The following is a 23,300-nucleotide window of genomic DNA, read 5'->3' as shown; positions in this document are numbered from 1 at the left end:
AGTGTCTGAGTGACTGTCAGTGTCTGAATGACTGTCAGTGTCTGATTCTTAGTGTCTGAGGGACTGTTAGTGTCTGAGTGACTGTTAGTGTCTGATTCTTAGTGTCTGAGTGACTGTTAGTGTCTGATTCTTTGTGTCTGAGTGACTGTCAGTGTCTGATTCTTAGTGTCTGAGTGACTGTTCGTGTCTGATTCTTAGTGTCTGAGTGACTGTTAGTGTCTGAATGTTAGTGTCTGAGTGACTGTTAGTGTCTGATTCTTTGTGTCTGAGTGACTGTCAGTGTCTGATTCTTAGTGTCTGAGTGACTGTCAGTGTCTGATTCCTAGTGTCTGAGTGACTGTTAGTGTCTGATTCTTAGTGTCTGAGTGACTGTTAGTGTCTGATTCTTTGTGTCTGAGTGACTGTCAGTGTCTGATTCCTAGTGTCTGAGTGACTGTTAGTGTCTGATTCTTAGTGTCTGAGTGACTGTTAGTGTCTGATTCTTAGTGTCTGAGTGACTGTTAGTGTCTGATTCTTAGTGTCTGAGTGACTGTTAGTGTCTGATTCTTTGTGTCTGAGTGACTGTCAGTGTCTGATTCTTAGTGTCTGAGTGACTGTCAGTGTCTGATTCCTAGTGTCTGAGTGACTGTTAGTGTCTGAATGTTAGTGTCTGAGTGACTGTGAGTGTCTGATTCTTAATGTCTGAGTGACTGTTAGTGTCTGAGTGACTGTTAGTGTCTGATTCTTTGTGTCTGAGTGACTGTCAGTGTCTGATTCTTAGTGTCTGAGTGACTGTCAGTGTCTGATTCTTAGTGTCTGAGTGACTGTTAGTGTCTGAATGTTAGTGTCTGAGTGACTGTGAGTGTCTGATTCTTAATGTCTGAGTGACTGTTAGTGTCTGAGTGACTGTCAGTGTCTGATTCTTAGTGTCTGAGTGACTGTTAGTGTCTGATTCTTTGTGTCTGAGTGACTGTCAGTGTCTGATTCTTAATGTCTGAGTGACTGTTAGTGTCTGAGTGACTGTCAGTGTCTGATTCTTAGTGTCTGAGTGACTGTTAGTGTCTGAATCTTAGTTTCTGAGTGAGAGTATTAATATTTTAAATTGTCAAAAAAAATGTTCGACCCCAGACACATAAAGTGCATTCAGTTAACCCATTATATAACAAAAAGATGCATTCTTACAGATTCTACATAATAACGTAATATTATATTTATCAGGCACCACATATCGGGGAGCCTGGGAGGAATGGCGGGTAACACTACGGTTCTCGAACAGATATTCCTCACCTCGCCCAGCTGCGATGCCTGGAACCTCATCATGGAGAGGGCCCTATACCACCTGGCATGTTTCATCTTTCTGCTGGCGTACATGGGAGGAAGCGGCATCTTCGGTTGCATCTTCATCTTCCTACTGATGGCTCTGGGCTGTTTGTGTACAACAATGTGGGGCTGGCTGCTGGCCTGTGGCCTAGATATATTTGTATGGAACCTTCTGCTGACGTTTGCCTGCATTGTTCAGGTCTCCCACCTCCTATACAGGTTACGTAAGGAATCCTATGGGGAGGACTACGACTGCTTGTACCAGACCTTGTATCATCCCCTGCAAGTTCCCATTGATGTCTTCAAAGAGATCGCACAATGCAGCGGCATGCAAATCCAGACACTAAGCACTGACCAGAGTTACGCTCTAGAGGGGAAGACACCTATTGACCGCCTGTCTCTTCTCATCTCCGGCAGGTGAGTTCCATAACTGCTGTAATTTTATAACCGCTATTCAAAAGAAAACAAGAGAGTTCTTACTTTATCCTTCCTGGTAAAACACTTCAATTATTCTCATTTAAAGCTTCACAGCTCATGTGGTAAAGCAGAGGGAGTGACTGTAGCGGACACTGGGTAACCTGACCGTTACCTCTGCTAATTCCCTTCCTTCAGCCGGCCAGGAACCACGTAAAATACAAGACCCATTCGCCCTCCCCCCCATTAATTACTTCCCTTGCGGTTTCACACCTATATTGCGAGTGGGAGCAGTCTGATTAATTGGTGTGAACGTTCTAATAGGGCACCGATGAGGTCCCAAATGAGGCGGGAAACATTCCGCGAATGCTCCCCCTGGCGGCGTTCACCTGTACGAACGGCGGCCACCCAGGGAAGCACTCATTAATTGCTTCCCTTGCAGTTTGCAGTTTTCACACTTGTGAGTTGTGAACATTCTAACCTAACATTCTAATCGTGGTAGTGGGGGTTGTCCCCGTTCAGGAGGTGAATGAATTCCCTTCATGGCAACAGGGAGCAGGGTACCGTACAGATACTACAGGAAAACACACGAACAGAGGTTCTGCCACAGTGACCAATCAGAATGTTTGCCATTTTAGAAGACATCTCAATAGAACAAATACCTACTTTATTGATGACTCTAGTGACAGGGTATTTAAATACTTGAGACAAGGATTGCAGAAATAGCAAATTTAAAGATGAGCTTCAAAAATTAATATGTGTCCGTACATACAATGTAAGGTTTCAATATTGTGCATTTCTACCTTGGTTAGACTCGGGATAGAGGTGACACACGGACATGCATTAGGAAATTAAATAAAACTGGCGAATGAAGCATTTGGATAACATATGGACATGATTTGAGGTCAGAAGATGATAAACCGAAGGGTAATATGAGAATATAATTTTTTTAGGTTTCACGTGCAGCTCATTGAAAGAATAATGGTGGAAACTCATGTCATAGAAAGCCTTCTAGAGTCATGGGTGCTGGAATACCATCCAGTCTTGATAGGGGTCTGAAGGATCCAAGGACTTCTCTGAGATGTGAATTGTTGGGGATTCAAAATGAATTTCAATGTTTAGGCCCTAATAAAACATGGAGGACTGTGAAACTATTCTGAGAATTTTATGGCGACCAAATGACTTGTTGTGTAGTTGTGGGAGTTGTTTAATGCTTTAAAAGGCACTCTCAACCGCAAACAATGACAAGACCCTTCCACGTACACATGTCCCCTTGAATGGTGATTCTGGGCAAGGTTAGCAATAAAGGAGATTTTATTGCCCCAACCTCTCCGTTCTCACTGTCTCCATGACCTTCTTCATCTGTCTATTCATCATCTGGCACCTTCATCTACCCTTGCGCATGTGCTAAACTATAAAACAGGGGTCTATAGAAGATCCCATGAGACCTAAGGATCCATCATAGATTTACTTGTGCATGGGAACCCCGACTGACTGGTCACAGGAAGTGTCAGGATATTTCACAGAGAGTGACACCCATTGTTAAATTTCACTGACTTTTAGTCCATAGTTCTAACACAGTCTATGTGAGTTTTTTATAACTATTCTATGTTTATTAAACAATGTGTGGAGGCCAGAGAAATGCATGTCCTCTATGTTCTTTTATGAGAAGCAGCTAATTAAATAGATATTAAAAATATATATATATATATATTAGGACAGCAATATTAAGGCCTGCCCACCTCTCCGATGCCCCATTATATATTTCTATTATATATGTAATAGAGGTATACATTCTAACACAATCCTTTCCATTTTCCTAGTTGTTTGAGTAGTGAGGTTATTAAAGAATCTCATTACTACCATATAGAGTATTGAAATGTTGGTGGGTCCATCCATCGTGACTCGGATCAATAAAATAGATCACTGAACCCTGAGTCTGAGTAACTTTATTTTATGCTGGGTTTCGGGGCAATAGCCCAACCTTCAGCACCAGAACAATCAATGAGTTCCTTTTTGTCACAATACTTACCTGTTCAATGGAGACAAAGCGATCCCGTCCTCAGGTCACGCAGCCGTGTGGCTAGAAATATTCAAAGGCTAATGACATGTAACTGTGTTTGTGTTTTACCCAGGGTGAAGGTGAGTCTGGATGGGCAGTTCCTGCATTATATTTTCCCATACCAGTTCCTGGACTCTCCGGAATGGGAATCTCTGCGCCCCTCTGAAGAAGGGACATTCCAGGTAATATCACACAATATATAAAAAGAAGAATGAGACAGCGCTAAATAACTATTAGGCAGCAACCTTAAAAAAGGGAATCCCTCAAACCCTTTAGATTAAGACAAATAAAAACAATAAAAAAGGCTGCGCACACAAAATAAAGTCCAATTAAAAGGAAAGGAAAGAGTCCAACTGTTTTATCCTTACAAGTGTCCTTGGTTGATGAGGTCTTCTACTATTGTAGTGGTTCCACTTATTATGAAAGATACAAAGAGAAAGAAGGACAACCAATGGTGTAGTATGTAAAATTCAAATGTAGACGTAAAAAGTAATAGTATAAAACTCACATTTGTCAGAGCTTTGGCGCCAAAATTCAATTAATTATGTTCTTATATAACATCTATGTGCCAGGTATTACATGTTACTCCATTTGAAAAAGTCCTTTTGTGACGAAACGCGTTATGGAAATCTAAATATTGTTTTTATATATATTAAAGCATTTTTGGTCATTTGTTTGTGCCAATTATCTTTTTTATAGACACATAACCTTTATTTTTTACCCTGGCCTTTTATTGTTATTTTATTGGTTTTATAAGAAACCTTGAAAGTTCCTGGAAGTTTCCTGCACTTAAAGAAATCCGTAGGTGGGGATCAATCCACCCAAGCTGTCATCATAGAGCAGTGGGTCTTCTCTTACTTTGTAAGTACATTATTTTATTATTTTATCAATATTGCCATACAGTGAGCACTATTGGCTGTTTCTTTTATCCCGAGAATTGGATACCATTCACGGAGAGGAACCTGCTTTAAATCCCATAAGCGGGGATTAAACCGTTGTATGCACTTCACTCCAGAGCTGGACATTAGCTCTGACAAATGTGAGTTTTATACTATTACTTTTTACGTCTACATTTGAATTTTACATACTGCACCATTGGTCGTCCTTCTTTCTCTTTTTATCTTTCATAATAAGTGGAACCACTACAATAGTAGAAGACCTCATCAACCAAGGACACTTGTAAGGATAAAACAGTTGGACTCTTTCCTTTCCTTTTAATTGGACTTTATTTTGTGTGCCCAGCCTTTTTTATTGTTTTTAAATATCACACAATATGCCTGCTGAAATACAGTCTACAATCACTAGACCCCAGTCTGAGAGAGGGAGAGAGAGAAAGGGAGAGTGAGAGAGGGGGAGAGAGATCAACCAAAATGGGCCAGTGATAAGGGGGAGATGACAAGAGGTGGACCTGCCCATAAAGTGAGTGGACACCCGAAAACCAGGCGTGTCAGCCTCCTGTGCTTCTACTCCCATCACACACTGCATCCGCAGACTCCACTCCCATTACACACTGCATCCGCAGATTCCACTCCCATCAAACACTGCATCCGCAGATTCCACTCCCATCACACACTGCATCCACGGATTCCACTCCCATCACACACTGCATGCGCAGATTCCACTCCCATCACACACTGCATCCGCAGATTCCACTCCCATCACACACTGCATCCGCAGATTCCACTCCCATTACACACTGCATCCGCAGATTCCACTCCCATCACACACTGCATCCGCAGATTCCACTCCCGTCACACACTGCATCCGCAGATTCCACTCCCGTCACACACTGCATCCGCAGATTCCACTCCCGTCACACACTGCATCCGCAGATTCCACTCCCGTCACACACTGCATCCACGGATTCCACTCCCATCACACACTGCATGCGCAGATTCCACTCCCATCACACACTGCATGCGCAGATTCCACTCCCATCACACACTGCATGCGCAGATTCCACTCCCATCACACACTGCATCCGCAGATTCCACTCCCATCACACACTGCATCCGCAGATTCCACTCCCATCACACACTGCATCCGCAGATTCCACTCCCGTCACACACTGCATCCGCAGATTCCACTCCCGTCACACACTGCATCCGCAGATTCCACTCCCGTCACACACTGCATCCACGGATTCCACTCCCATCACACACTGCATCCGCAGATTCCACTCCCATCACACACTGCATCCGCAGATTCTATTCCCATCACACACTGCATCCGCAGATTCTACTCCCATCACACACTGCATCCGCAGATTCCACTCCCATCACACACTGCATCCGCAGATTCCACTCCCATCACACACTGCATCCGCATATTCCACTCCCATCACACACTGCATCCTGCAGATTCTATTCCCATCACACACTGCATCCGCAGATTCCACTCCCATCACACACTGCATCCGCAGATTCCACTCCCATCACACAGTGCATCCGCAGATTCCACTCCCATCACACAGTGCATCCGCAGATTCCACTCCCATCACACAGTGCATCCGCAGATTCCACTCCCATCACACACTGCATCCGCAGATTCTGTCCCCTTTCCTTCCCAGTTTTAGTCTCCAGTAAATTCATTCGGTTTTATGAAACTTTCCTCCTTCCAGCCATTATCTTACCCTTCCCATGACCTACACTCTAATTCCATTCTGTTTCCCATCTCCCGACACTACGCTCACTGACTGACGGCTGATTATGTGGCTAATGATAGCTATGTGGCATTTCCTTTTTCCTTCACCTTGCGGCTCTTGCTTAGTTTAGTTATGGGAATAATTCCAGATCTGCATTGCTGATCTCTGCTGTCTGTACTACAAGTTATTTTCATTACTGTGTCCGTCCCCAGCCCTTGCTCTCTCTCTTAACGTGACATTACAATGAGATTAACAGAGTTACAGAGTAATACAGCTGACACAAGACTCCGCTCCGTCACGCTCAGCCTCTTAAATAGCTCAGATTTCTCCTCCAGAAAATCCAAACAGCTGGAAAGTCTGATAAAACAACCTCTATAGGCAGAGAATTTCCATCTTCACTGTCCTTGCTGTAAAACACCATAAATGGCTGACCTTTTACCCTGTGACCAGAGAGCTATTTATAATGAGACTATATGTATATATTAATCACTTTCAATTCTTGCTTTATAACTAAAATCTTCCATTCCCCTTATTATTATTGTAGTCTGCCTCTGTGCTTTTTGTACTTTCATATTATACTTCTTTAAAGCTGGTGTATAAAATGTCACTGCATGTGGAAGGTGGGGATTTATCATGGGTTTATAAAGGGGCAAAATTATATTTTCATTACGTCAATACAATATATTACTGGCCTTTATAACTGCTGACTGACATTGCACAGTGTTGCCTAGTCTATCATTTTGACAAAAACCTTCTCATTTACTGTCACGCCTAACTCAGTACCCCTTACAGTCAGGGCTGTATTTACCACAAGGCAAACAAGCCATTTGCCTAGGGCAGCACTTTCAGGGGGGCGCCCAAAAAATGCCAAATCCCTTGTTTTACTCGTGTCCTGGGGCTGTACCACCCCCTCCCCCCGAGGTGTTAAACTAATAATATTCTAGCCGGGCGGCAAGGAAGCGCTGTCCCATTGGCGGATCCGAGCGGGGGGGGGGGGGGGGGGTAACGGGGCAATTGCCCCCCCCCCCCCCCCGAGATTCCCCCTGGCATTGTCCAAGTGCGAGCCCTGCAATGTGCCTGCGGACCGGGGAAGGAGATCAGGGTTCAGAGATTAGTGATCTCCCTCCCCGGTCCTTAGGCACTATGCTGGCAGCCGGCAGGGGAGCGAGAGAGGACCCGGGAGCTCAGCCTGCAGCTCCTCCGGGTCCTCCTCTCGCAAGCATTGAGCGTTGCCGCGGTTATCACAGCAACGCTCCAAATCTCGTGAGAATGAACTCTAGCCCTGGACCACCAGGGATTACCACTGGGACCACCAGGGACGGAAATAAATATATATATATTTTATGAAATACATTTTTTTTATTTTATTAAAAAGCCTCCCTACCCTCCTTCCCCCCATATACATACACTGCCCCCCATATACATACACTGCCCCCCATACACACACTGCCCCCCATACACACACTGCCCCCCATACACACACTGCCCCCCATACACACTTACTGCCCCCATACACACATACACTGCCCCCATACACACACACACACTGCCCCCCATACACACACACACTGCCCCCATACACACACACACTGTCCCCCATACACACACACACTGTCCCCCATACACACACACACACTGTCCCCCATACACACACACACTGCCCCCCATACACACATACACTGCCCCCCATACACACATACACTGCCCCCCATACACACATACACTGCCCCCCATACACACATACACTGCCCCCCATACACACATACACTGCCCCCCATACACACATACACTGCCCCCCATACACACACTGCCCCCCATACACACACTGCCCCCATACACACATACACTGCCCCCCATACACACATACACTGCCCCCCATACACACATACACTGCCCCCCATACACACACTGCCCCCCATACACACACTGCCCCCCATACACACACTGCCCCCATACACACACTGCCCCCATACACACATACACTGCCCCCATACACTGTCCCCATACACACACTGCCCCACAAACACTGTCCCCATACACACACTGCCCCACATACACACACTGCCCCCATACACACACACTGCCTCCCATACACACACTGTCCCCCTACACACACTGCCCCCATACACACACTGCCACCCTCACATACACACACTGCCCCCATACACACACTGCCCCCATACACACACTGCCCCCATACACACACTGCCCCCATACACACACTGCCCCACATACACACACTGCCCCACAAACACTGCCCCCATACACACACTGCCCCACAAACACTGCCCCCATACACACACACTGCCCCCCATACACACACTGCCCCACACATACACTGCCCCCTAACATACACTGCCGCCCTTACACACACACACTGCACCTTTCACACACACCCCTAACACAGACCTATGCCCTATATCCTAGGCCCTATATCCCAGCAGACCCCAGGTAAGTTGTCAAACTGTTCTTAAACGGTATGACTACTTACTCTGGGGTGGGATCCTGGCACTACTGGCACCATAACTACTACACTGAGCTGTAGTGGTTATTGTGCCAGGATTATTTATTTAAATAATCTACAAGTGCCCCTCCCAAGATCAGGCTCTGGATCCGCCACTGCGCTGTCCTACGTTCTTCTCGCTCTCTCACGCTCTGTGAGTCTGTGAGTGAGTGTAGCGGTCAGTGTGTGTAGCTGTCAGTGAGGATAGGTATGTCTGTGAGTGAGTGAAAGTGTGTGTCTGTTATTTTATGTGTATCTGGGAGCGTGTGTCTGTCAGTGAGTGGGTGTGTCAGTATGTGTCTGTCAATGAAAGTGTGTGTTGGTTAAACAGTGTGTGTGCCAATGATGGTGTATCTGTCATTGAGTGTATGTCAGTCATGTATCAATGAGGGCTTATGTCTGTCAGTCCAAAAACTGGCCTTGACACGAATTGGGGGGTGCCCGAATTTACTTGTGCACCACTGCTTATAGTACGTGCTGATTGTGCTTTCCTGACCCCAAAATGCATAACGTTACATTAATCTACATTAAATCTCTTCTGCCACTTGCCTGCACAGTCCCCTCCTTAATTGCAATCCCTCTGCAGCCAATATCCTGCTCACACATAGTTTTGTGTTATCTGCAAACACCACACATGGCTTTCAATGCCAATTGCACGATCATTAATTAATTCATTGAAGAAATATTAACCCAGAACAAACCCTCAGGGACTGGATATACCATCCAATAGGAACTTGTATTAACAACACTCTGCATTCAGTCTTTAAAGGCACTTTCTAGTCTAGTGTTATTATTTATAACTCTGGAGTCTTGAATTATTGCTGTAGATTTCGGGGTCCCCCGAAATAGAAGTTCTATTCCCCCAATCCAGAGGTGTGAGGGTGAAAACTGCACCTCTCCTCCTCTCCGTCCCGGGGAGATCTTCACAAGCAAGGATCTCTCGGCCAATCCATTGGTTCCTATTGGGAGAACTGGGGTTCTATGGTACCTGCTCAGCACAATAGAATGATTCTCACAGAGCAGCTTTGACTCATTGCATCTGTATGAGATGCCCCCACAGCCGCACTTTCCCGGCTGTCAATCAAGGGAATTCCTAGGAGCTCTAGAAATGTGCCAGGGGCAGCAGGTTGGAGTATTCCCTGAAACCAATGTGAACCAACAACATACATTTCCATCTAAACCAATTGCTTCTAATTTCTACAGTAATTATTTGTGAGGAATCGTAACGAGATCACATCCTCTGCTCTGCAATGCCCTGTCCTCTGCTCTGCAACGCCCTGTCCTCTGCTCTGCAACGCCCTGTCCTCTGCTCTGCAACGCCCTGTCCACTGCTCTGCAACACCCTGTCCTCTGCTCTGCATCGCCCTGTCCTCTGCTCTGCAACGCCCTGTCCTCTGCTCTGCAGCTCCCTGTCCTCTGCTCTGCAACGCCCTGTCCTCTGCTCTGCAGCACCCTGTCTTCTGCTCTGCAGCACCCTGTCCTCTGCTCTGCAACGCCCTGTCCTCTGCTCTGCAACGCCCTGTCCTCTGCTCTGCAGCTCCCTGTCCTCTGCTCTGCAGCTCCCTGTCCTCTGCTCTGCAGCTCCCTGTCCTTTGCTCTGCAACGCCCTGTCCACTGCTCTGCAACACCCTGTCCTCTGCTCTGCATCGCCCTGTCCTTTGCGCTGCTGCTCCCTGTCCTCTGCTCTGCAGCTCCCTGTCCTTTGCTCTGCTGCTCCCTGTCATCTGCTCTGCAGCTCCCTGTCCTCTGCTCTGCAACGCCCTGTCTTCTGCTCTGCAGCACCCTGTCCTCTGCTCTGCAACGCCCTGTCCTCTGCTCTGCAACGCCCTGTCCTCTGCTCTGCAGCTCCCTGTCCTCTGCTCTGCAACGCCCTGTCCTCTGCTCTGCAACGCCCTGTCCTCTGCTCTGCAGCTCCCTGTCCTCTGCTCTGCAGCTCCCAGTCCTCTGCTCTGCAGCTCCCTGTCTTCTGCTCTGCAGCACCCTGTCCTCTGCTCTGCAACGCCCTGTCCTCTGCTCTGCAACGCCCTGTCCTCTGCTCTGCAGCTCCCTGTCCTCTGCTCTGCAGCTCCCAGTCCTCTGCTCTGCAGCTCCCAGTCCACTGCTCTGCAGCTCCCTGTCCTCTGCTCTGCAACGCCCTGTCTTCTGCTCTGCAGCACCCTGTCCTCTGCTCTGCAACGCCCTGTCCTCTGCTCTGCAACGCCCTGTCCTCTGCTCTGCAACGCCCTGTCCTCTGCTCTGCAGCTCCCAGTCCTCTGCTCTGCAGCTCCCAGTCCACTGCTCTGCAGCTCCCTGTCCTCTGCTCTGCAACGCCCTGTCTTCTGCTCTGCAGCTCCCTGTCCTCTGCTCTGCAGCACCGTGTCCTCTGCTCTGCAACACCCTGTCCTCTGCTCTGCAACGCCCTGTCCTCTGCTCTGCAACGCCCTGTCCTTTGCTCTGCAACGCCCTGTCCTTTGCACTGCAACGCCCTGTTCTTTGCTCCGCAACACCCTGTCCTCTGCTCTGCAGCTCCCTGTCCTCTGCTCTGCAGCTCCCTGTCCTCTGCTCTGCAGCTCCCTGTCCTCTGCTCTGCAACGCCCTGTCCTCTGCTCTGCAACGCCCTGTCCTCTGCTCTGCAACGCCCTGTCCTTTGCACTGCAACGCCCTGTCCTTTGCACTGCAACGCCCTGTTCTTTGCTCTGCAACACCCTCTCCTCTGCTCTGCAACGCCCTGTCCTCTGCTCTGCATCACCCTGTCCTCTGCTCTGCAACGCCCTGTCCTCTGCTCTGCAACGCCCTGTCCTCTGCTCTGCAACGCCCTGTCCTCTGCTCTGCAGCACCCTGTCCTCTGCTCTGCAACGCCCTGTCCTCTGCTCTGCAACGCCCTGTCCTCTGCTCTGCAACGCCCTGTCCTCTGCTCTGCAGCACCCTGTCCTCTGCTCTGCAACGCCCTGTCCTCTGCTCTGCAACACCCTGTCCTCTGCTTCTGCAACACCTTGTCCTCTGCTCTGCAACGCCCTGTCCTTTGCTCTGCAACGCCCTGTCCTTTGCTCTGCAGCTCCCTGTCCTCTGCTCTGCAGCTCCCTGTCCTCTGCTCTGCAACACCCTGTCCTCTGCTCTGCAGCTCCCTGTCCTCTGCTCTGCAACGCCCTGTCGTTTGCTCTGCAGCACCCTGTCCTCTGCTCTGCAACGCCCTGTCCTCTGCTCTGCAGCGCCCTGTCCTTTGCTCTGCAACGCCCTGTCCTTTGCTCTGCAACGCCCTGTCCTCTGTTCTGCAGCTCCCTGTCCTCTGCTCTGCAGCACCCTGTCCTCTGCTCTGCAGCACCCTGTCCTCTGCTCTGCAGCTCCCTGTCCTCTGCTCTGCAGCACCCTGTCCTCTGCTCTGCAGCTCCCTGTCCTCTGCTCTGCAATGCCCTGTCCTCTGCTCTGCAGCACCCTGTCCTTTGCTCTGCAACGCCCTGTCCTCTGCTCTGCAACGCCCTGTCCTCTGCTCTGCAACGCCCTGTCCTCTGCTCTGCAACGCCCTGTCCTCTGCTCTGCAGCGCCCTGTCCTCTGCTCTGCAGCGCCCTGTCCTCTGCTCTGCAGCGCCCTGTCCTCTGCTCTGCAGCGCCCTGTCCTCTGCTCTGCAGCTCCCTGTCCTCTGCTCTGCAACGCCCTGTCCTCTGCTCTGCAACGCCCTGTCCTCTGCTCTGCAGCACCCTGTCCTTTGCTCTGCAATGCCCTGTCCTTTGCACTGCAACGCCCTGTCCTATCCTCTGAAACACCCTGTCCTCTGCTCTGCAACGCCATGTCCTCTGCTCTGCAGCGCCATGTCCTTTGCTCTGCAACGCCCTGTCCTTTGCTCTGCAACGCCCTGTCCTTTGCTCTGCAACGCCCTGTCCTTTGCTCTGCAACGCCCTGTCCTTTGCTCTGCAACGCCCTGTTCTTTGCTCTGCAACACCCTGATTTGTTCTGTACAAACTGCTTCATAAAACACAATTAAGTTAAGCTGTCCTGATCTGTCTCTTATAAATCCACGTTGATTCCTGCTAATGATATTGTTCACAATAAATTCCTGAATGTGATTTTTTGGTTCCTATGTTGGACGGACTGACAGTGGCCTGGACCCCCCGGGCAAAATGAGCACAAAATGCTCTGCAACGCCCTGTCCTCTGCTCTGCAGCGCCCTGTCCTCTGCTCTGCAGCACCCTGTCCTCTGCTCTGCAACGCCCTGTCCTCTGCTCTGCAGCTCCCTGTCCTCTGCTCTGCAACGCCCTGTCCTCTGCTCTGCAACGCCCTGTCCTCTGCTCTGCAACGCCCTGTCCTCTGCTCTGCAACGCCATGTCCTCTGCTCTGCAGCGCCCTGTCCTCTGCTCTGCAACGCCCTGTCCTCTGCTCTGCAACGCCCTGTCCTCTGCTCTGCAACGCCCTGTCCTCTGCTCTGCAGCGCCCTGTCCTCTGCTCTGCAGCGCCCTGTCCTCTGCTCTGCAACGCCCTGTCCTCTGCTCTGCAACGCCCTGTCCTCTGCTCTGCAGCACCCTGTCCTCTGCTCTGCAACGCCCTGTCCTCTGCTCTGCAACGCCCTGTCCTCTGCTCTGCAACGCCCTGTCCTCTGCTCTGCAGCGCCCTGTCCTCTGCTCTGCAGCGCCCTGTCCTCTGCTCTGCAACGCCCTGTCCTCTGCTCTGCAACGCCCTGTCCTCTGCTCTGCAGCACCCTGTCCTCTGCTCTGCAACGCCCTGTCCTCTGCTCTGCAACGCCCTGTTCTTTGCTCTGCAACGCCCTGTCCTTTGCTCTGCAACGCCCTGTCCTTTGCACTGCAACACCCTGATTTGTTCTGTACAAACTGCTTCATAAAACACAATTAAGTTAAGCTGTCCTGATCTGTCTCTTATAAATCCACGTTGATTCCTGCTAATGATATTGTTCACAATAAATTCCTGAATGTGATTTTTTGGTTCCTATGTTGGACGGACTGACAGTGGCCTGGGCCCCCCGGGCAAAATGAGCACCTGTGCCTCCAGCAGACGGATATATATGCTGATGTAGGTGTACCGTGTATTTAATTGTGTGTACCTGTAAAGTGAATGTGTGTATATATGTTTCTGTGTGTAGTGTCAGGATATGTGGATTCAGAGTATATTTGAATACATGTTTCTGTTTTTGTAAATAGGGTAGTAATTTTTTTTAGTGTGTGTTTGTGTAGCATGGCAGTATGTATAAGGGGGTATTTGTGTTTGTATGAGGTATGCAGGCCTGCAAATTGTTTGTCATAAATTACAAACCAAGTGTTAAATGTTATGAGCCACCTTAAAGCAACACTATAGTGTCAGGAATATAAACGTGTATATCTGACACTGTAGGTTTATAGGCCCCCTCCGTGCCCCCCCCCCCCCCCTCTCGCTTACTCTGCGCGGGCCGGGGCAGCAACACATTACGGCGGGCACCTGGTCGCAGGGGTTGCAGGGCTGCGACCGCGGTATGTACGCCAGTGCATGCAGATGCACACACACTTAAAGGACCACTACAGACACCCAGAACACATCAGCTCAATGAAGTGGTCTGGGTGTCAGGTCCCTCTAGTTTTAACCCTGCAGCTGAAAGCATAGCAGTTTCAGAGAAACTGTTATGTTTCACTGAGGGTTAATCCAGCGCACTGACAGCCGCTAGAGGCGCTTCCGCCATTTTAAGACACTGAATGTCCATAGGAAAGCATTGAGTAATGCTTTCCTATGGGCGGTTTGAATGCGTGCGCGGCTCTTGCCGTGCATGCGCATTCGGAGCTGAGAGGCGGAGGGATCCCCAGCGCCATGGGAGTCCGGCGCTGGAGAAAGGTAAGTGCTGAAGACACACACACACACACTCTCACGAACAAATGCATACACACTAGCTAACAGACACACACATTTACTGACAGAGACACACTCAGCGGCAGACATACATACACACTCACTTACAAAACATACACTCTCACTGACAAACACACACTCACTAACAGACATCAAACAGACTCATTAACACACACACAAACAAACTCAGTAACAGACACACACAGTAACACACTCACTGACACTCACTAGCAGACACACACACTCTAACACAAACACCAACACTCACACTAACACACACACACACACTAACACACACACACTAACACACACACACACACACACACACACACTAACACTCACACACACTAACACTCACACACACTAACACATGTTTTTTTTTTTTTTTTTTAATCCCCCCAGTCTCCCTACCTTTTGGAGTGCTGAGGGGATTCCCTGGGGTCCAATGGTGCTGCTGGGCTCCTAGGCGGCCGGTCAGGCTGGTGCGCGAGGGAGCACTCTCCCCTGAGTGCTTCCTCTTCAGCTCCCTCGCACGCCGCGTAGGGATGCCGGCGCCGGAAGATGACATCGTCTTCCGGCTCCGGTATCAGTGCGGTGCGCGAGGGAGCTGAAGAGGAAGCACTCAGGGGGAGAGTGCTCCCTCACGCACCGGCCAGCCTGACTGCCCGCCGGGTGTAAGCAGGGCCAGCCTCGGGGGGCCCTGAGGTGGCCGTCTCCTGGGGCCCCCAGGAGAAGAGGCTGGCCCAGTGGGTACATACAGGGTCGCAGGGGCGGCCGGGCCCCTTGGTGGGCCGGGCCCGGTCGCAGCCTCGACCCCTGCGACCCCGGTATGTACGCCACTGATCTCAGCCAATCCAATGCTTTACCATAGGAAAGCATTATAAGGCTATTGTGCATGCGCGGCAAAACGCTACTCTGTGCCAATCACCATATCTTCATGCATTCAATCAGTGCTTCTCTATGAAAAGTGCTCAGCGTCTCCATGCAGAGCGTGGAGATGTTGAATGTCAGTGCTGCACATTTTGCAACACTGACACAGGAAGCACCTAGTGCATTTGTGCGTGCAAAGGGGTGGGGACTGTAGAGGGTGCCGGGAGGAAGGGGCTGCAGGGGGTGCCGGGAGGAAGGGACTGCATAGGGTGCCGGGATGAAGGGGCTGCAGAAGGTGCCGGGAGGAAGGGGCTGCAGAGGGTGCCGGGAGGAAGGGGCTGTAGTAGGTGCAGGGGGGAAGGAGCTGTAGAAGGTGCAGGGAGGAAGGGGCTGCAGAGGGGGGCCAGGGGGAATCGGCTGTAGAGGGTGCAGGGAGGAATGGGCTGTAGACGGTGCAGGGAGGAACGGGCTGTAGAGGGTGCCGGGGGGAATGGGCTGTAGAGGGTGCAGGGAGGAAGGGGCTGGAAAGGGTGCCTTGGGATGATAGAAGTTGTAGTTAGTATAAAGGTACGGTGGTTTGGGAGTATTAGGGCTGTGATGGGGCAGTAGTGGGGGAGATTATATAATTAAAATATTTTTAATTTAAAAAAAAAAATGATTAGAAAAAAATAAAGCCCCCGCCCCCCTCCCAAGTCTTACCTCCCTGGTGGTCCAAACATCCTCTTCTAATGGTCCCTCACCGCCCCAGGGCACACGATGTGACATGCTGCCTGTAACTCTGATTAGGCAGCTCCGCACAGCTCACTCTGCACTGTGACTGATGATGTCACTTCCTGCAGAACCAGCCGCACGGAGCTGCCCTGAGCAGCGTTACAGGCAGCTCAGTGCGTGATGATGTCACTTCCTGCAGAACCAGCTGCACGGAGCTGCCCTGAGCAGCGTTACAGGCAGCTCAGTGCGTGATGTCACTTCCTGCAGAACCAGCCGCACGGAGATGCCCTGAGCAGCGTTACAGGCAGAGCCTCTGGCCCTCGGTCCATGACCGATTTGCCCGAGTGCTCAGTCTGCCCCTGGTTCCTGTATTCAAAAATACTTCAAAATTTCTGCCTGGAAATTATAGACCTGTGAGCTTAAAGGGACACTACAGTCACCAGAACAACTACAGCTTATTGAATTTGTTCTGGTGAGTAGAATCATTACTGTAACAAACCGATTTGCTCACCAGAGGTTAAAAACCGTTTAGGCGATATCCCCCTTTCCAGATGCACCGACAGCTACTGTAAGCACCAATCTCCCGAACTGGAAACACACAAACCCGGGAAACAGACGAACAGGAAAACCATGTGAAAGGGTTACACTCCTGGCAGTCAGTATACAGTCCAATTCCCCCCAAGAACGAGACGACACTTCGTTTTGAGGGTTAAGCAGAATCTGGCTGTACTGGCACATACAACCTCTTTTATTCCCAATCCACAAACACAGTACAGCCCACAGGGTTTTACAGAACAACCAAATAATCCGTACAATACACAGACACTCCCACACAAAATCCTCCCCTCTGCCTGTGATAAGATTACTGAACACAATGGATAATCTCATTATCACAGGCAGAGGAATACAGTTTTTACACAATATTTATAACTTCTAAAATATACATGCCACAAACCTAAAACATTACTTTCATAATCAGCATGCGGGAAATAAACACATACTCAAAAATCAGGGCAATCGGTTCAGGGGTTAAAAAGTTAGATGGAAGTCCTTTATGACCGACCGCAAGCACATTTTCCTGCCCAAAACAGTTCCATAGCTTTGGGCTGTGCGGTCGGTCTATTTCAGGCTGAAAAAATGACTAAGTCCCATTCGAACGTGCGTTCGAATATTCGAACGCGACTTAGTCTCTGCGGCTGCAAAATCATTGTGGGAGAAGTTAATGGTCAGCGGCGTTCACGGAACTGTGTAGCCAATTTCAGTTCCATGAATTTGGCTACACATACCGCTGACCGCATGGAATGAACCAAGATGGCCGCCGCCACGTGTTCGTTTTTCGAATGGCGGCCACTTCGATTACTTCGGCACTTCGACAGCATTCGAGGTGCCAATTTAAAAGTACAAATCCTCTCTCTGGGAGTTAAAGGGCCAGCAGCAGCACAACAAAAATCCGTTATGCCCAAATCTTGTAATTAAAGGGCCACATCTTCCCGGGCCATAGTCAGAAGGCAAGAGGCGGGCAAGCAGCCCTCTCCAAGGACACGTGGCGAGGTTGGTTTTGCCACAATTACCTTCAGGCTTTTTGCTGTAAACACTGTCTTTTCAGAGAAAATGCAGTGTTTACATTACAGCCTAGTGATAACTTCACTGGCCATTCCTCAGATGGCTGTTAGAGATCCTTCCTGGGTCATGGCTGCCTAAAATGCATCCAAACATTCAGTGTCTCCTCCCTCTGCATGCAGACACTGAACTTTCCTCATAGAGATTCATTGATTCAATTCATCTCTATGAGGAGATGCTGATTGGCCAGGGCTGTGTTTGAATCATGCTGGCTCTGCCCCTGATCTGCCTCTTTGTCAGTCTTAGCCAATCCTATGGGGAAGCACTGTGATTGGATCAGGCCACCACTTCTGATGATGTCAGCAAACTGCTTGTTATTTTTTAGGCAAACAGCATGCAGAGTTGCAGCTTCAGGCTTGAATACATTAAGATTTTGCTATATTTATGAAGGCATGAGGGGCCCAGGGGGGGCTAGATGGTGGTTTTAACCCTATAGGGTCAGGAATACATGTTTGTGTTCCTGACCCTATAGTGATCCTTTAAGGTAATGCTGCATTTAAAGATCTGTCACTCATTTCCAATATTATGTTCACTTATCTCTATATTTAACAATTGGCGTATTTGTGAGTTGTGAAAAATTTAATTAAATGTAGAGATCTACCTTTGGTCTGTGTTGACCCCAGGAGAGTCGTTTTGAGAACCTGCTTGTTGATCGTGGAGTTTGCTGAGAACTCTCCCCAGACTGGTCCAGAGACAGCCCCGATGTCCTTGGATTTTACTGGTCCCTTTATAACATGAGGTTATTTGTGTCCCCAGGTAACACTTACCGCAGAGACAGACTGTAGCTACATCAGCTGGCCTAGAAAGAAGCTCTACCTTCTGTTGGCCAAGGAGAAGTACATTGCCCGTCTGTTCGCAGTACTTCTTGGCTTTGACATCTCCCAGAAACTCTACGCGCTGAACGACAAGCTTTTTGCCAAGTTTGGACTGCGCTTTGACATCCGCCTACCCAGCCTCTATCGTGTCCTGGGACCATACTCAGAGTCAGCAGCAGCGATAGGGCCAGCGGTGGAACCCTTGGCATCCCTTCTTCCGCAAGACCCATTGCACGTCCACAAGGCGCCACCTGTCATGTCTCACCAGCCTGGAGGAAACAGGGCTCCACGACCTGAGAGTGGCATTATGGGTGAGGACTCCACAAGCTTAATCCTGGAGGATTTTGCTGAACTCCCCGGGTCGTTTATGGATTATGTGAGCGAGGGGGAGTATATGAAGTAAGATGGGGAGTGACAGCTGGTGAGGGATCTCCCTGTAAGTACTTAGCTGGCCTACCTGCCTGTCTGTGTGCTGTACCAGCCTGCCCGTTTGTGTGATGTACCAGCCTGCATGTCTGTGTGCTGTACCAGCCTGCCCGCTCGTGTGATGTAACAGCCTGCATGTCTGTATGATGTAGCCTGTACCCGCCTGCCTGTCTGTATGATGTACCTGCCTGCCCATGTGATGTACCAGCCTGCCTGTCTGTGTGCTGTACCAGCCTGCCTGTCTGTATGATGTACCAGCCTGCCTGCCCATGTGATGTACCAGCCTGCCTGCCCATGTGATGTACCAGCCTGCCTGTCTGTGTGCTGTACCAGCCTGCCTGTCTGTATGATGTACCAGCCTGCCTGCCCATGTGATGTACCAGCCTGCCTGTCTGTGTGCTGTACCAGCCTGCCTGTCTGTATGATGTACCAGCCTGCCTGCCCGTGTGATGTACCAGCCTGCCGTGTGATGTACCAGCCTGTCTGCCCATGTGATGTACCAGTCTGCATGTCTGTATGATGTACCAGCCTGCCTGTCTGATGTACCAGCCTGCCTGCCCGTGTGAATTAACCGCCTGCATGTCTGTGTGATGTACCAGCTTGCCTGTGTGTGTGATGTACCAGCCTGCCTGCCCATGTGATGTACCAGCCTGCCTGCCCGTGAGATGTACCAGCCTGCATGTCTGTGTGATGCAACAGCCTGCCTGCCATGTGCTGTACCAGCCTGCCTGCCATGTGATGTACCAGCCTGCCTGTCTGTGTGTTGTTCTAACCTGAACCCACCTGCCCATCTGATTGATGTACCATAGAAACATAGAAACATAGAAACATAGAATGTGACGGCAGATAAGAACCATTCGGCCCATCTAGTCTGCCCAGTTTTCTAAATACTTTCATTAGTCCCTGGCCTTATCTTATAGTTAGGATAGCCTTATGCCTATCCCACGCATGCTTAAACTCCTTTACTGTGTTAACCTCTACCACTTCAGCTGGAAGGCTATTCCATGCATCCACTACCCTCTCAGTAAAGTAATACTTCCTGGTATTATTTTTAAACCTTTGTCCCTCTAATTTAAGACTATGTCCTCTTGTTGTGGTAGTTTTTCTTCTTTTAAATATAGTCTCCTCCTTTACTGTGTTGATTCCCTTTATGTATTTAAATCTTTCTATCATATCCCCCCTGTCTCGTCTTTCCTCCAAGCTATACATGTTAAGATCCTTCAACCTTTCCTGGTAAGTTTTATCCTGCAATCCATGAACCAGTTTAGTAGCCCTTCTTTGAACTCTCTCTAAGGTATCAATATCCTTCTGAAGATAGGGTCTCCAGTACTGTGTACAGTACTCCAAGTGAGGTCTCACCAGTGTTCTGTACAATGGCATGAGCACTTCCCTCTTTCTACTGCTAATACCTCTCCCTATACAACCAAGCATTCTGCTAGCATTTCCTGCTGCTCTATTACATTGTCTGCCTACCTTTAAGTCATCAGAAATAATCACCCCTAAATCCCTTTCCTCAGATGTTGAGGTTAGGACTCTATCAAATATTTTGTACTCTACCCTTGGGTTTTTACGTCCAAGATGCATTATCTTGCACTTATCCACATTAAATGTCAGTTGCCACAACTCTGACCATTTTTCTAGTTTACCTAAATCATTTTCCATTTGGCTTATCCCTCCTGGAACATCAACCCTGTTACATATCTTAGTATCATCTGCAAAAAGACACACCTTACCATCAAGACCTTCTGCAATATCACTAATAAAAATATTAAAGAGAATGGGTCCAAGTACAGATCCCTGAGGTACCCCACTGGTGACAAGCCCAAGCTTCGAATATACTCCATTGACTACAACCCTCTGTTGCCTGTCACTCAGCCACTGCCTTACCCATTCAACAATATTCGAATCCAAACTCAAAGATTGTAGTTTATTGATAAGCCTTCTATGTGCAACAGTGTCAAAAGCCTTACTGAAATCTAGGTAAGCAATGTCTACTGCACCACCCTGATCTATAATTTTAGTTACCCAATCAAAAAAATCAATAAGATTAGTTTGGCATGATCTCCCTGAAGTAAACCCATGTTGTCTCTGGTCTTGAAATCCATGTGTTTTTAGATGTTCAACAATCCTATCCTTTAACATGGTTTCCATCACTTTCCCCACTACTGAAGTAAGGCTTACTGGCCTATAGTTGCCCGACTCCTCCCTATTACCTTTCTTGTGAATGGGAACAACATTCGCTAACTTCCAATCTTCTGGGACTACTCCTGTTATCAATGATTGGTTAAATAAATCTGTTAATGGTTTTGCTAGTACACCACTAAGCTCTTTTAATAGCTTTGGGTGTATTCCATCAGGTCCCATTGACTTATTTGTCTTTACTTTTGACAGTTGAAATAGAACCTCTTCCTCTGTAAACTCACGTGTAATAAATGACTCATTTATCCTTTTTGTTAACAGAGGACCCTTTCCTTCATTTTCATCTGTAAATACTGAACAAAAATATTCATTGAGGCAGTCAGCTAGACCTTTATCCTCATCTACATACCTTCCTTCTTTTGTTTTTAATCTAACTAATCCTTGTTTTACTTTTCTTTTCTCATTTATGTATCTAAAAAAAGTTTTGTCCCCCTTTTTTACTGACTGTGCTATTTTCTCTTCTGTGTGGGATTTGGAAGCTCTTATAACTTGCTTAGCCTCTTTCTGCCTAATCTTATAGGTCATTCTGTCTTCCTCACTCTGGTTTTTTTTATAATTACTAAATGCTAACTTTTTGTTTTTTACTATTTTGGCCACATCTGCGGAGTACCACAGTGGTTTCTTGAATTTTTTGCTTTTACTGACAAGCCTAATGCAATTTTCTGTTGCCTTCAGTAGTGCAACTTTTAAATAATCCCATTTATTTTGGACTCCATATAAATTGCTCCAGTCTGATAATGACTCCTTTACACATATTCTAATTTTAGAAAAGTCTGTTTTTCTAAAGTCTAAAACTTTTGTTTTTGTGTGGTGTGACTCAGTCACTGTTCTTATATTAAATCACACTGACTGATGATCACTGGATCCTAAACTTTCACCTACAGTAATATCTGATACCAAATCTCCATTTGTTAACACTAAATCTAGTATGGCCTCTTTACGAGTTGGCTCCTCAACGACTTGTTTTAGAGACAATCCCAGTAGGGAGTTTAGAATATGTGTGCTCCTGGCACAAGTAGCTATTTTTGTTTTCCAATTCACATCAGGAAGATTAAAGTCACCCATGATGATAACTTCCCCCTTCATTGTCATTTTAGCTATTTCTTCAACTAGTAAATTATCTAACTCTTCAATTTGTCCTGGGGGCCTATAAATCACACCTACACGAGTTACTGTGTGATTACCAAATTCTAACGTAACCCAAACGGACTCTATGTTCGCCTCACTAACCTTTATTAGGCTAGATTTTATGCTATCCTTTACATACAGGGCCACCCCTCCCCCTTTCTTGCCTTCCCTGTCTTTTCTATATAAAGAGTACCCTGGTATTGCTATGTCCCAGTCATTTTTCTCATTATACCATGTCTCGGTAACAGCGACTAAATCTACACTATCAGTTGCCATTATTGCCACAAGTTCATGGATCTTATTCCCTAAACTGCGAGCATTTGTAGACATGACTCTAAGCTTATCATTTTTTAACACACTTGCTACAGGCACCTTCTGTCCTTGTTTTGGGGGACAATTGGATTGATGTTTTATCACCCTTTTGCCCCCCCCTCCTAGTTTAAAAACATCCTAGCAAAACCTCTGAACTGCTCACTGAGAACATTTGTTCCCTTTTGAGAAAGATGCAAACCATCTTTTTTGTACAGTTTATTTCCATTCCAAACAGAGCTACCATGAGCAATAAAGCCAAATCCTTGCTCCCGACACCATTCACCAAGCCACAAGTTAAAGTCCCTAATACGCATCCGCCTGTCGTTCTGAGTGTTATGCACAGGCAGAACTTCAGAGAATGACAGTGTGGAAGCAACCTGCCGTATATCATTGGCAAAAACACTAAAAACTTCCTTAACCTCTGAAACCTCATTGCAAGCCAAGTCATTTGTCCCTAAATGGACAAGTACATCCAATTCCCCTTCCTGCTTTGC

At 48.2% G+C, this 23,300-nt stretch overlaps 1 protein-coding gene across 2 annotated transcripts in view; it reads left to right on the top strand.

Annotated features, from left to right (window-relative positions):
• Positions 1 to 23,300, top strand: part of POPDC2 (popeye domain containing 2) — a 55,078-nt gene that overhangs the window by 8,519 nt on the left and 23,259 nt on the right. Inside the window, exons 2-4 of one of the 2 annotated variants that reach the window (XM_063446108.1) lie at positions 1,198 to 1,716; positions 3,849 to 3,957; positions 18,683 to 19,052. In XM_063446108.1, the coding sequence (XP_063302178.1) occupies positions 1,226 to 1,716; positions 3,849 to 3,957; positions 18,683 to 19,052 (970 nt within the window). In that variant the 5' untranslated portion in view covers positions 1,198 to 1,225. Of the gene's footprint in view, positions 1 to 1,197; positions 1,717 to 3,848; positions 3,958 to 18,682; positions 19,178 to 23,300 lie in introns of both variants that reach the window. The other variant, XM_063446104.1, reaches the window with a different exon arrangement.

This window comes from Pelobates fuscus, chromosome 1 (assembly GCF_036172605.1).
Source record: "Pelobates fuscus isolate aPelFus1 chromosome 1, aPelFus1.pri, whole genome shotgun sequence".
NCBI lineage: Eukaryota > Metazoa > Chordata > Amphibia > Anura > Pelobatidae > Pelobates > Pelobates fuscus.
The sequence above is the reverse complement of the archived record's forward strand: the minus strand, read 5'-3'. Positions and strand labels throughout refer to the sequence as shown.